Here is a 13,207-nt window from a genome sequence, read left to right on the forward strand (position 1 = left end):
GCAAGTGCTGTATTCCGCTCATCTTGGGGTTGACACTAAACCCGCGCAAAAACCTTCATGGCAATTGAAGCTTTGGCCCGAGCACTCGTCGACGCGGACAGCACATCCTTCACCAAAGTGATAGGACATAATGTTACATTACCAACAGAAGCTATAGTGAGATGCTGTCCGGTGTGTACGCAAGATCCTTGGGCCTACCAGCAGTAAGATGCTAACCGACATTGAAGCGAAACCGGCCGCAAATCGATGAGGCGGGGTCTTTAGCCTGATAACGCGCCTTCATGGAGTGGCCAGTTTGTATTGACACCGAATGGCGGATCGTCAGATCTCGAAGACCATGATGCAGGTGCCAAGTGTTCGGTGATACGCCCCAGAGTTGGTCATGACCAATTCTCCGATGCCCACGGCGTTCTTGGAGTGCCGCCATGTCGAGTCAGACCAAAGTCCTACCACCCTCAAAGAACGGGGAAGGTCCAGCCTCTGGCGCTGCGCGATCAGAGCCTCCAACCCGTGCTTCCGACTTTTGAGTTGCTCAAATCGAGAGTCTCAAGCAGGCACCACGAGTGGCAGCACGGCGAAGGTGCCCCGAGCCCGGAGGCCTTGGCTGCAGCCGTAGCTGTCGCAACAGCGCTGTCGTACCCCGACCAGAATTTCCCAGCTGTTCTTGCATCTGCCAAGCCATTCTCATATTCATCCTCTCTCGGTGTCTCCTGTTTATAAGGCGTTGTTCATGCGGCGACAGGGATCTGGGCGGCATTCTCCAGAACAGGAGGTTCCGGGTCGGCTTCCGGATCTTTGGGAAGGTCATCCTGCAAAGAGTCAGCCACCAGGGTTGGCACTGCGGACAGTTCACCAACCTTGTCAAAGATGACACGAATCATGAGGCTGCAACTGGGGCACACAGCAATATCCTCGTCGTCGCGCAGATCGTCGAGCGCGATTGCAAATTTATCGCCACACGGACATGGGTAGGTGTAGACCTGAAGGTCCTCGTCGAAGGTCATGTCCTCGATCTCGATTTCATCGTAGATGGAGATGTTCTCGTCGTCGGACATGGTGGCAGTAGGGCTTGTGGGGGTCGTGGGAGTCGTGAATGCGTTGTCCGCGTTGTAGACTTTTATTAGCGATAGCCGCAGAAGCATCGAAAGGCAAAAGACAAGGAACAAATTTTGCCCCGCGGTGTGGCTGATTACCCCGGATGAGTAATGTGCCCGTGGCGGTGCGCCCAGGATCAGATGGGAAGGAACAAGTTAATCACATGCTCGGGAAAGGTCACAGCAGGTGCGTGCGACAGTGTGCTGTTGTGGGGCGCGCCTGCGCCTGTCGACGTCCACGGCCGAGGACCATCGTCGCTGGAACCGTGGACTTGACTGCATGCCTGTCCCTGTGATCATGGGATTTCTCCCTATCCCGCCCACCTCTCCCGAAGACACCCATCACCGTCGCCGTTGCTCGTGTCGCTCCTTCCATAGCATCAACCAGTCGCTACCCGATGCCTTCACAACTTTGAACACCCTGACAACGCAATCGACCTGCGCCTCGGCAATGGCCAAGTGACGTAGCCTCCATCGACCGACGAACCAAATCAGCTCGAACCAGTAACACACAAACGATACCCTATTGACATACCGGCACCTGCAACGCACCATGGCCGCGCAGTCCAAACTGTCGGTGCTGACGCCGCCCAGCGACCGCACCATCCGATCCGTCGTCGCCAACCTCACATCTCTATACCTGTCGAATCGCTCTCGCATCTCCCGCGCCGTTTGGATCACGCTCTTCGTCGCCCTCGCAAATCGCATTCGCCATGCCATTTCCGAGCAAAAGGCCGCTTCCCAGCGCGAGTCCTCGCAACGCGCTGCCCGCAGTGGTGTCACGACATCCACGGGCGAGACCGATGAGCCCGCAAAGAAGAAGAAGGTCGAGCTGAACCGCGAGTTCTTCCGCTCGCTGTTGCGCCTCCTCAAGATTGTCATACCAGGGTGGAAAAGCAAAGAGACGCGGCTGCTGATCAGCCACTCGTTCTTCCTCGTCATCAGGACGCTCATCAGTCTGAAGGTCGCCGCCATGGACGGCCAGATTGTCAAGAGCCTGGTCAAGGGCAACGGGCGCGAATTTCTGATGCGCATCGTCTGGTGGATGCTTATTGCGGTGCCGGCGACGTTCACCAACTCTATGCTTTCCTACCATCAGGCCGAACTCTCCCTCAAGTACCGCACGCGCCTGACACAGCACATCCACGACAAGTACCTGTCCCAGTTGACCTTTTATGGCATTTCGGCGCTGGACGACCGGATAAAGAACGCCGACCAGCTCATCGCCGTCGATGTGGCCAAGTTCTCCAACAGCCTGGCTGAGGTCTACAGCAACCTGGCGAAGCCTCTGCTTGACATGGTGGGTGTCACGCCACGAACTACGAAACCTCGCTAACGCCTTTGCAGACTATCTACACCTACTCATTATCCAACAGCGTCGGCGGTGAGGGTGTTGTCTTCATGTCACTACTCGTCCAGTTGTCAGCGAACATTATGCGCGCGCTTACACCGCCCTTTGGCAAATTCGTCGCTGATGAGGCCCGTCTTGAGGGCGAATTCCGCTTCCAGCACTCGCGTCTGATCGATCACGCAGAGGAGGTTGCCCTCTACAATGGCCACGAAGCCGAGAAGGATACCCTCGATAAAGGCTACTTCACGCTCATCAAGCACGTCAACTACATCCTGCGCCGTCGCTTCTACCATGGTTTCATGGAAGACTTCGTCATCAAGTACTTCTGGGGTGCTCTTGGTCTGCTCCTGTGCAGTGCGCCGGTCTTCGTGAAGATGCCTGGCCACGTTGCCATGAGCATGGGTGATCGCACCGAAAGCTTCGTAACAAACAGGAGAATGCTGTTGTCTGCATCAGATGCCTTCGGCCGTGTTATGTTCTCCTACCGCGAGGTTATGGAGCTGGCTGGCTACACGTCGCGTGTCGACTCCTTGCTCGAGGTCATGAACGATATTCGCTCTGGCCACTTTGAAAAGAAGCTGGTTTCGAGCTCTGGCACCGAAGGCAACGAAGCTGTTCTGAAGGGGCGAGGCACTGTCATTGAGAGCGAAGACATTGAGTTTAAGGATGTGTAAGTCGCACCAATGACCCCGGTATGGCCTAGCTAATGGCAACAGCCCCATCATCTCGCCTAACGGCGACGTTCTGATCAAGGCCCTCTCTTTCTCCCTCAAGCCCGGCGACCATCTGCTGGTCGTCGGCCCCAACGGTTGCGGCAAATCCTCGCTCTTCCGCATTCTCGGCGGGCTTTGGCCCGTCTACGGTGGTACTGTTCGCAAGCCGCCTTTCGCCCACATTTTCTATATCCCCCAACGCCCATACCTCTCTCGCGGCTCCCTGCGCCAGCAAATCACCTACCCCGACTCTCTTCGCCAAGTCCGCGCACGTGGTGTCACGGATTCGGATCTCGATGCCATCCTCGCCATCCTCGGACTGGAGCACCTGCCAGCGCTGTACGACGGCGGGTGGGACGCCGAGGCTGAATGGCGCGACGTCCTCTCCGGCGGCCTGCAGCAGCGCGTCGCCATGGCGCGTCTGTTCTACCACAAGCCCAAGTACGCCATCCTCGACGAGTGCACGAGCAGCGTGACGCTCGACACGGAAAAGGTCATGTACGACACGGCCAAGAGCCTCGGCATCACCCTCATGACGGTCAGCCACCGCAAGAGCCTGTGGAAGTACCACTCGCGCATCCTGCAGTTCGACGGACAGGGCAACTACGTCTTCACCAAGCTCGACCCGGAGCGCAGGCTGAAGCTGGAGGACGAGAAGGAGGAGCTTGACGTGCTTCTGCGACAGGTGCCTGAGCTGGAGAAGCGCGTTGCCGAGTTGACGGCGGCATGATTGTAGCATAACGTAGCGTGTGAGAGGGTGGTGAAAGAGAGGTTGCTGTCCACGAAGATACTCAGAGATCAGCTAAATGTATATATGGGAACCTTCGCTTTCTTCTCGCGTTTCATGCTTCGAAACGAAACTACTTGATAAATGCACGACCACTAGAATACTTTCATGAGATAACATTCTCACGTAAGCCTCGTAGCAGGACCACTGAGCGTATAGCCATTCGCATGCAAATGCGAAATCTTCGAGTCTGAGGGGGGAAAGTTTGGTCGACTGGCCTGGGATAAAAAGCAAAAAGAATTAGGCCATCTCTGGCCCTGAATGATGAAGAGAGTGGGATTCGAACCCACGCCAATAAATTGACTAGTACCTGAAACTAGCGCCTTAGACCACTCGGCCATCTCTCCATGCAGTCCGGCCAATTCAGCATAGACCATAACTGCAGTGAGCGGCCTGTTGCCTGTTGTGGAGAGAAAAGAGTCATGGTTGAGGCATTTGTGGCGGGCACCCGGCGGACGGTGGTGGGGTTCCGGCGTGGAGCCCTCTCGTCATACTCGGAATACAGGGCCGGTGGGACGGGGCTTCTGCCTGTCTTGGAGAACATCAGTGCACGGGGGAAGAGGTTGAAAGAGACGCAATGTCATCAAATGCAAGCCTTAGATATCATTTATCTGAAGGGGAAATTTCAGGTATCTTGAGAAATCTCCACAAACTCCCTTGCGGACCTCCTCCCGTATCACCACTTCCGTTCTCAACGCAAGCTAAACATACTCTGCAGTGACGGTGTTGTATCGCTGGTCTGGGGTGCATTAGTTGGTAATCACGCACTCGTCTTTGGCACGGCTACTTACTGTTGCACACTAGGGTATACTCTGTCGATGCCGAATGGACCCTGGCCTCAAGCTCATACTCAAGCTCGTAGTATGCCTGGCCGTCTTGCCCCTGCCGGCGATTGAACTGCGCCTCGGGAATGTGGCTAACGTCGGCCTCGACACGGCAGAGTAGCTTCGTGTTGTCGTTGTGCTCGACCGGTGCAACGGAGGACGTGCCGTCGGCGTAAATGTTCTGTTGGATATTATTGATGCGCACATCGCTCACAAGCCCAGTAGACACAAACGAGAGGCAGTACGGGTCTGTCTCGGACACGACATCGCCCCTAAGAACAATGTATTTCATCACGTTGACTCGGTAGCAACCGTAAAGGCCGCTCCAACGGCGTTTGTCGCGGAGGTGACCGTGCAGTGTTTCATCGTAGTCCCTGTTACACCGCGTGCCGTAGTGCTTGCGGGCTCTACGGTTCTGGATGCGCACTTGCGTGAGGTGGCTGGGAGAGGCCTGGGCGAGACCCTTCATCACGGCACCCTGAACGACAGCCTGCCAGGCGTTCGGGGGCTGCAAAATCCGGATCTTGCGATCGATGGCGTTGCGGATGCGCTCCTTGAGATAGTTCGCGGCGCCGAAGCCGCGAGAAGAATGGCGCTGATGGGAACGTCCGAGGCGGCGATTTGGGCGCTGACAAGCTTGATGCACTCGAGGATGATGGGCTCGAAGATGGTCTGCAAGTCAGCCACTTTGAGCGAAAGGCGGCCGCGGCTGATACCGAGTTCCTTGTTATTGGTGAGGCCGCCAACGGGGACCATGAATCTGTCGTCAGGACTAGCTTGCATGGTGAATTGACGTTTGATCTGCTCTTGTTAGTGTCAACAACGGCAGCGGGGAACTGGGGAGCTGCTACCTTCTTCTCAAACACATCTATGGCGTCTGCAACAACCTCGTCATCGAACCCCTCTTCGTTGCCTAGTCTGGCTGTGAGAAATTCTTTGAAGCGCTTGTTCAGAAACGTTGATCCGCAAAGGGTTCCAGATCCAGGCGCAGCTTCTTCGACCTCCAGAATAGGCTTGAGTCTGGTGATCGTGTATAAAATCAGATCCACCGTGCCTCCGCCAGCATCCACGACGACAATTGTATCGTCCATCTTAAGGCCATGTGGATCAAGGCCATGGAGTGCATAGATGGCGGCAGCTTCTGGTTCGGAGACCAGGTGGATGTGTGATGGCGTGGCGACCAGACCATTAGCTTTCTGGCAAGCCTGCTTTGTGTTGTGCTTTGCGAGCTCGGACCAGATAGCTGGAACAGTGACACAAAACTGTCTCGTTAGAAAGGTAGGCGTGTTCGGAGATTACTGAACTTTACCCAGCTACATTCGCAGCATGTAGCGAAGATGCTCGCCCAGGGAGGAGATAAAATCAGTGACGAGCTGATTAACACTGCGGCCGGCACGGGCTTCCTGGGCCACAGTATTTCCCATGCCTTGTAACGTCGGGTCGAGGTCACTAAGCGATCAGCCGATCGATCTCGCAGTTGAGGTAATCTACGTTCATGGCAAGATACTCACAGCTTGAACCACTCAACAATCTCTTTCTGAGGTGCAGTGACGGGGATCGAGAATCCCCACTGAACATCCCCATTCGAGTACCGCAGTTTTGTCGGCACCTTATCGGAGGACTCGCCCTCTCGGATGGTCTTGCTGATGGGCCATGAAGTGATGGTGGTTCGGCGATCAGGCCGTTGTGTCTCCGCCCAAGCAACGCCCGAGTAAGTGGTGCCAAAGTCGATGCCGACGATGATCTTGCGTTCGCTGACAGCAAGCTCCTCGAAATCCATTGCAGCAGCTTTCTTGAATGCCTCTGTATTTCTTTGCCCGTGATCCAGGGGTATCTTTCGTTGTTCGCTTCGGCAGTTTCTGTAATGCAGGCGTGGCCAAATCAGTGGCAACGATCACTCTTAAGATGGGCTAATGAGGCAACTTACACTGCACCTTTCAACCCACTTTTGTGACGTGCGCCTTAGTGACCTCAAAGACTGCGCTGTGTACTTTGTTGATTTGGCTTTTGGGGGTCTTATTTGGAGGAGGCCGGATGATTCTGGAATCAACAGGTCCAATGTAAGATCTGACCGCGAAATCTAGAAAGGTTACAGGACCAGGGGTGGCTCTAGCTTTTAACAGTCGTTCCTTCCATTTAGACTTAGAAGTATGCCGCGTCGCTCTTGCCCTATCCATCAAAGGGAAGCATTAGATGGTTACCTTACCACTGAGGAACCTAAGGTCAGTACCTTAACTTAGGTATAGGTAAGTACCTAGCTAAATAGGTACCTACCTTATGGAAGGAGTAGGATAAGGTGATCGGACTGGAGGCAGGGGGTCTTATTCGAATGGGCCTGTCGGTGGGCTGATTGCATCCCCGCCGCTGACGGGCTCACTGTGAACCCCGCCAGAGTCTGCCTACCTGCCTGGTACCTAGGTACCTAGGCAGGTTCCTTATATGCAGGTAGGTCTAGGTATTTAGGTAAGGTAGGCTCCTAGATGCGGTAACATTAGGTACCTTAAGGTAAGGTAGGGTAGGTAGGTAGGTACCCGGGCTTGCCATGATTTCGACGTGATGCCACGCGCCGAGGGTTCTTCAGCCATCCATCAGCAATCAAAGTGGCCAAGATGGTCCGCGATAAGCGCAATGTTGCTGCCAGCTTCTGGTAGCATCGCATGGCTGCTTTTGCGATCTGCCGGAAACTATACCTCGGCCACTCGTCAGTTCTAACTTAGTGGAGGTGACAGCAAGCGCCTGGGCGGACAAACATTCGACACGGGCCCCATCATGTGCTTCACTGCTTCGGTAATAGGATTCTCGTCACTCTCTATGCCCACCGACATCCAGCCCGGCTTTCACGCTTGTTGACTTCCCAGATGGCGCTGATCAGTGTCTGGTCACCGCCTCTGAACTTGATTCGCTTCTCTACAGACCCCCAAGCGACAAGCATCTGCTGTTTACATACCAAATCAGGTTCTCTAACAGTATTCTGTCTGCCAATTTGACGCATGCACATCGACGGTGCCACCATGCATACCACTTCGAGATTCTGACAGAGCTCCCTCTTTGTCGGCTCGGGACTTAGCTTGCGGAGGTCGATTTTTTTGCGATTCTGCAAAACGTTTTTACACTCCAGCTTGTGTTCAGCCACGTGTTCCCAAAAGCTAGAAGACAGCTCTACGTCGCCTTTGCTGCCATGCACCCAGGCCACGTATGGTATAGGGTCCAGATAGAAAATGTGCGTCGAAATCAGGATCTTTTCGTATAAGTTCATTGCGGGGCGGACGCATTGTTGGATGAATTCCGCACGGAAACCATCTATCTGATCACGACTGCAAAAGATGCCCAGCAGCGTGGCCAGGTCCTCTGCGATCTCTGTCTCTCTCTTTTGGCGCTTCGATCGGAATTCGTCCATGTTTATGAGAGCTGTGTACGCTTCGGCAATCCAGGTGCGAGTAGCAAAAAGATCTGTGGGTGTCAGTTACCGGCGGCCAATGACACAGCGGGCAGACCAACCTCGCTTTGGCTCGGTAGCTTGCATGGCGCGTTCAATTGCCTGGAGCAGACGGATTTGGTCCGGAAAGATACCGTAGAGTGTCTTTTGGAAGATATGATCATTAAGGTGTCGCAAAATCAGAGATATCACGACATCTTCGTCTGTGTCGGGATACTTGGTTGCGTGGACGAGATCAGCACTTTTGGAAAGTGCGTGCTTGATCATGGCCGCTTCCCCGGGCCGATGACGTAGCCCATTCAATATAATCTCCAGACTTTCTTGATGGTGATCGAGCCAAGGGGACATGAACTGTGCAACCCAGTCACTGATACCATTGACGAGATCGGCGTATTGCTTCATGCTTGACATCAGCTTGGAACCATTGTACTCCACCAAGTTGGGTGACTTACACGCCCGACTTCCTCGGGAGTTACATCTTGCCGATACGGCTGCAGGCTGAAAATATGCGACTGAGCGTCCCGAAGTTGTTCTTTCAAGGCCTCGTTCTCCTTCTTTGTCTCTTCCAGATTCTCTGGGAAACTTTCAATCTTCCTGAGCTTCTCATTCAGGTCGATCCTTGATCTGATGCCTTCCTCTAGTGCATGTTCAGCGCGTGCCTGCCTCTCCTCGGCCAGCTTAGTCCTCGCAGTTAAGAACTCGATGTGGGCAACCAGATTTTCTTGCGTCCTGATCATGATACCGATGTTGTTGTCTTGCAAAAGCCCCTCGAAGCCGCCGCTCGTCTGGCGCTCTGAAGAGCTCGACGGGATGTTTGGTTGACTGCTCTGGCCTGCATTTTCGGCCCCAGCTATTACATGGTTTTGGCCCTCGAAAGGTTGTGACTGCTGTCTGTTGACCCGACGGTCTGGAAGCGGAGGTGCTTGTCCTGAGAGTAGATCGTCGGGAAGGTTGGGAACGGTGACCTGAGCGACCTCGAGGTTGCGGCCAACATCATCATTGTCGTTGCGGCTTCCTTGAATCCCCGGCTTGCGGTTTTTGGAATGATCAAGATGATCGTCGCGGGGCGGGGCCATGCTATCTGCTCGCCTATAGCTTCTCTCCAGCGGCGAGGCAACTTTGCTAGGTACGGACGGCTGATCGTTGTCGCGATGCTGTTTCATGATCTGTTCTGCAGAGTTTGTGAAGCAGTGCTCATTCAGAAACTATGGTCCGGTCGGATATATACTTCAGAGGAAGAGGATGGTCGTTCAGCATGAATTCCAAAGTGTAGGGCGGATGAAAGGTTGGCGACCCTGGCACCAGCACGAGGCCACTAAAGGATCGGGTGGAGTTTGACGAAATACGAGTTCGAAAGGGGAACCTGATGGAATCAAATAAGGCTATCATGAGGCCCTTTACCAAGAAGCTACCACCTGCAAGCTCCCAAGGCAGGTGAAGAGGTCGATGGTGGGCTGTGTTGGGGCAGCAGCCTGAAGTTGGTAGGTCCTTCTGCCTGTTGAGGGGGTGCAAATGGAGGCTCCAAGGGTCCTTTCCACGGAAGGACCTCAGCACTACCCTCCGGGAGGTACCTACCTAAGGTACCTAGGTAAGGTGCCTAGCAAGCTGTCGACAGAAAATCTGGCACTCTTAAAATCCTCCACCTAACAACACCACTACAACCACCAAAATGACCGATTTTCCACATCATAATACACCTACAAAATCTAGGGTCCTAGGGGCTAAGATGCGACCTTGTCTTGCGGTGCAATCAGCACCGCTTTCTTCTCGTCTCGACCTTTTCTTGCTTTTTACTTCCGTGCAGCCGGATGGTTTCTTATGTTTCGCTCTTTCGGGACCATGCTTGGTTACCCTTCGAGCAATGACCGCGGCTCACATCCTCTAAGAGCCATCACGCCTCCCAGAGTTGCCAACCGAGACGGCTTCATCAGTGCCAATAATAGCGACACAAGCAATTCAGAACCTTCTCTAGATTCTCTAGAAGACAAAAGTCCCCATCACACAAAATACCAGTCTTAACTGCGACGGCTCGACGGCATTTTAACGAAGTAGCAGAAGTTGTGCATGCCCAGCAGCGGAATTGCCAGCATCAAGTCCTACACCGTCGTACGAGCCCTCCATTGATACGGCAGCAGTGGCAGGCAAGACGACGTCAGGGATCCCACGACAAAACGGGTTCTACTCGAGCGTCAGCTCATCTATTACTGTCGACTTTAGTCTCCTACAACATCACCTGGGGGCCGTTGCTGGTCCGTCCACCGACCACGCCATAACCGATTTGCTGAAACGCTGCAGTCGAAGAGGAGGAGGCTCGCCGTCGTGCCCAAGACGCTGTGGATCACGCTCTGGCTGGGCGTCTTGCTGCTGACCAAGAGGCAGAAGAGCGGGCTCGAATGGAGCGCGAAAAAGAAGCCCCAATAAGAGCTGTCGAGGCAGCGGAAAAAGCAAGGAAGACGGCTGCTCGGCGCAAGAGGGAGGATGAGCAAAGCATGGCCACGATAGACAGGACGACGAAGAAGTGCCCTGGATGTAGTTGGGCTATTGAGAAGAATAGCGGATGGCCAGTACTTCGGTTCGATATCGAGCAGACGTTTACTGACAGCCTGGTCCTTCTAGCTCGCACATGGGTTGTAAGCATAACCCTCTCCCGGCGACCCCATCGTCTCAACCCGTGGGCTTTGTGCCATGCGGCTGCGGTGTGGTGCCTACCTCAGGCTCGACTCACAGTTTGCAGGCTCCCAATGTCGTTTGGAGTTTTGCTGGGGTTGCTACCGCAAATGAGGCGCCTGTTGCAACATCCGGTGCATGGCACCAACAGCGTCATGATTCACCAGCAATCAATGAAAGAACTTGTGAGGCTGACGGGTTGCAGGCACCAATGCCTTGTGCGAGGCAGAACTTTGCTGGGAGTGTCTTGCCGACCACAAAGTCATCATATCGAAGGACGACAGCGCGCACAAGAAAACATGTAAGTTCTACCCAGCTAATTGTGCACCAAGATATATGGGTGGACCGATCCGGGACGGCAATAGGTACGCAGACGACGCCTTCATGGACCATTGTAGTTATGAGCCTTGGCATACTAGAACACGTTGTAGGCGTGATGCTTTTGCCACGGTGCATGGGTCGATATGCAGGATAGTTAGGAAATGCGAATGAATCTTGTCTGGCGCGAACCACGACACCGCTTCAATCAACGCACCTCGTCATCGCCGTCACAGTTACACATCCAGAGCCGGGCCTTGGTCTCCATATACCGGATCTTTCTCAAACCATGGCACGCTCTTGATGGTCGCGACCTGCTTCTCCTCGCCCTCCTCGCCATAGCACATGTCCCACTGGCGCCCCTTGGGATACGAACCGACCATCTCAAAGCCCCCCTCCAGATCCTCAAGCAGCCGATGTCCGACCCCCGCGGGAACGACAATGACATCGCCCGTCTCGACAACAGGCTCGAAACGGCTCTCGTTGGCCTCGCCGCCAAAGCAAAGGCGCGCGCGCCCGCGGCTGACGCAGAGGACCTCGTGCGTCGTCGAGTGAAAGTGGGTGCGCGTGTACATGGTGTAGCGCCACTGGGGCTCGACGACAGCGACTGACGCGAGGTGGGACTCGATCTCGGCGGGGGTGATGGAGCTGGGAAAGGCGGCGTGGTAGAGGAGGAGGGGCTTTTGCTGGAGGGAGGTGTTCGGGATCAGGTTGTGGGCTGGGATGAGGTGCTTGGAGACGCGGAGGGAGGACAGGGCGGTGAGCTGGTGTGACGGCATTGTCGTCTATGAGTCCGAGGCCAAACTGTACAGCTTTCGAAGTGAGACGAGGCTACGATCCTCGTGTCCGTCACAAGTCGTTTTTGAGGTGCCGATGTGAAGCTGCTTGTGTGGTGAGAGAGCAGTGACGTCATGCCGGTCTCGGGCTTTACAGGCCCGGACACGACGGACCGGAGCCGAAGACGGTGTCCCCGGCTCGTCCTCCGAATGGAACATGGCAGACGGCCTCCGCGAATATTGGCGACCTAGAGTCATGGGACCTGTAGAATGGCATCTTGAAGCTCCGGCAGTGTGTCTGCGGGGGTCCTGTGCGTTGGACCAGCGCCACATGGATGCCAAGACCGCATCAGGCCGTAGCACCCAAACCGGTGCCGAGGTCCGTTTCGCGTTACGCCTAGTTCATCGACAAGCCTGGGGTATTCTGGTGAGAGATCATGGTTGCCTCGGCCTGGTGCCAGTAGCAATGTTGATCAATTCGTTCACCTCCAGCAGCACCACAACTGGAGTCTCGTCACAACTCTTCATCTGAATCACATAACTACTTTGACAATATATCGACTGGTGCATCTGCATGCGGCCCACGTTGCACACCATGTCGAAGGAGATTATCCCCTACGCCGAGGCCAGCAAGGTCACACAGCTGGCGCCCGGCGTCTTCCTCGCCAATCTTTCGGCCAACTTTTGCATCGGCTCCGTCCCAAACGGCGGCTACGTCGCCTCGACCATCATCCGCGCCGCCGCCGAGCACCTCGCGTCGCGCGGCCAGACCGACTCGATCACGAGCCACTTTGAGTTCATCGACCGCACGGAGCCCGGCCCGGCCCTCATCATCCTCGAAGACGTCAAGCTCGGGCGCTCCGTCTCGACGCTGCACGCGACGCTGTACCAAAACGACCTGCAGCCGACCGCCCCCTTCATCACGCCGCGCACCCGCAAGCTCCTCCTCTCGTACCTCACCAACGCCAGCCTCGCCCGCGAGCAGGGCCTCACCCTCGACACGCAGTGGACCCTCACGCCGCCGCCGGCTTGGTCGACTGCGCGCCTTACCCTGCTCGCGACAGAAGCCGTCCCGGGCAGTTCGATGCGATCAGCGGTGTACTCATACCGCTGATCCATCGTGAGTCCCGACTTGCATAGATCTGATTCATGGTCGTGATTGCAACGCAGCTCTTCTTGCTACGATACTGGCAGTGCGCCTCATTCAACCATGAACCCACCGCCCACGTCATCACCCTCGG

At 55.2% G+C, this 13,207-nt stretch overlaps 6 protein-coding genes and 1 non-coding gene across 7 annotated transcripts in view; 2 read left to right on the forward strand and 5 right to left on the reverse strand.

The window, feature by feature from the left end:
* Positions 1 to 106: 106 nt before the first annotated feature.
* On the reverse strand, positions 107 to 1,109 carry VDAG_07652 (diphthamide biosynthesis protein). The gene is made up of 2 exons (XM_009656557.1): positions 858 to 1,109; positions 107 to 809 (listed from the first exon to the last, which is right to left on the reverse strand). Exons 1-2 carry the CDS (start codon positions 1,053 to 1,055, stop codon positions 729 to 731), a joined length of 279 nt encoding a protein of 92 aa, XP_009654852.1. The 5' UTR covers positions 1,056 to 1,109; the 3' UTR covers positions 107 to 728.
* Positions 1,110 to 1,647: 538 nt separating this feature from the next.
* On the forward strand, positions 1,648 to 3,888 carry VDAG_07653 (ATP-binding cassette sub-family D member 1; the record flags this gene model as incomplete). The annotated part of the gene is made up of 3 exons (XM_009656558.1): positions 1,648 to 2,394; positions 2,442 to 3,115; positions 3,162 to 3,888. 3 exons carry the CDS (start codon positions 1,648 to 1,650, stop codon positions 3,886 to 3,888), a joined length of 2,148 nt encoding a protein of 715 aa, XP_009654853.1.
* Positions 3,889 to 4,210: 322 nt separating this feature from the next.
* VDAG_20213 lies at positions 4,211 to 4,292 on the reverse strand. Its single transcript has one exon. It is a non-coding gene; the product is annotated as a tRNA-Leu (tRNA).
* Positions 4,293 to 4,646: 354 nt separating this feature from the next.
* Positions 4,647 to 6,549, reverse strand: VDAG_07654 (uncharacterized protein; the record flags this gene model as incomplete). Its single annotated transcript, XM_009656559.1, has 6 exons — positions 4,647 to 4,684; positions 4,737 to 5,322; positions 5,376 to 5,570; positions 5,621 to 6,031; positions 6,152 to 6,218; positions 6,281 to 6,549. 6 exons carry the CDS (start codon positions 6,547 to 6,549, stop codon positions 4,647 to 4,649), a joined length of 1,566 nt encoding a protein of 521 aa, XP_009654854.1.
* Positions 6,550 to 7,578: 1,029 nt separating this feature from the next.
* VDAG_07655 (uncharacterized protein) lies at positions 7,579 to 9,281 on the reverse strand (the record flags this gene model as incomplete). Its single annotated transcript, XM_009656560.1, has 3 exons — positions 7,579 to 8,219; positions 8,268 to 8,601; positions 8,658 to 9,281. The coding sequence occupies 3 exons, from the start codon at positions 9,279 to 9,281 to the stop codon at positions 7,579 to 7,581; spliced, it is 1,599 nt and encodes a 532-aa protein (XP_009654855.1).
* A 2,145-nt stretch (positions 9,282 to 11,426) lies between these two features.
* On the reverse strand, positions 11,427 to 11,969 carry VDAG_07656 (cupin domain-containing protein; the record flags this gene model as incomplete). Its single annotated transcript, XM_009656561.1, has 1 exon — positions 11,427 to 11,969. One exon carries the CDS (start codon positions 11,967 to 11,969, stop codon positions 11,427 to 11,429), a length of 543 nt encoding a protein of 180 aa, XP_009654856.1.
* A 592-nt stretch (positions 11,970 to 12,561) lies between these two features.
* Positions 12,562 to 13,207, forward strand: part of VDAG_07657 (uncharacterized protein) — a gene marked incomplete at both ends in the record, with an annotated part of 1,196 nt that continues 550 nt past the window's right edge. Inside the window, one exon of the mRNA XM_009656562.1 lies at positions 12,562 to 13,062. Within this exon, the coding sequence (XP_009654857.1) occupies positions 12,562 to 13,062 (501 nt within the window). The remainder of the gene's footprint in view (positions 13,063 to 13,207) is intronic.

The sequence above is a fragment of the Verticillium dahliae genome, genomic scaffold (genome assembly GCF_000150675.1).
Source record: "Verticillium dahliae VdLs.17 supercont1.17 genomic scaffold, whole genome shotgun sequence".
NCBI lineage: Eukaryota > Fungi > Ascomycota > Sordariomycetes > Glomerellales > Plectosphaerellaceae > Verticillium > Verticillium dahliae.

Excerpts from the sequence above, each read along its gene's own strand:
- VDAG_07652 (XM_009656557.1), bottom strand. The coding sequence starts at position 1,055 with ATGTCCGACGACGAGAACATCTCCATCTACGATGAAATCGAGATCGAG. Across the intron at positions 810-857 it reads TTCGTGTCATCTTTGACAAG|GATGACCTTCCCAAAGATCC; the intron begins GTTGGTGAACTG and ends GACTCTTTGCAG.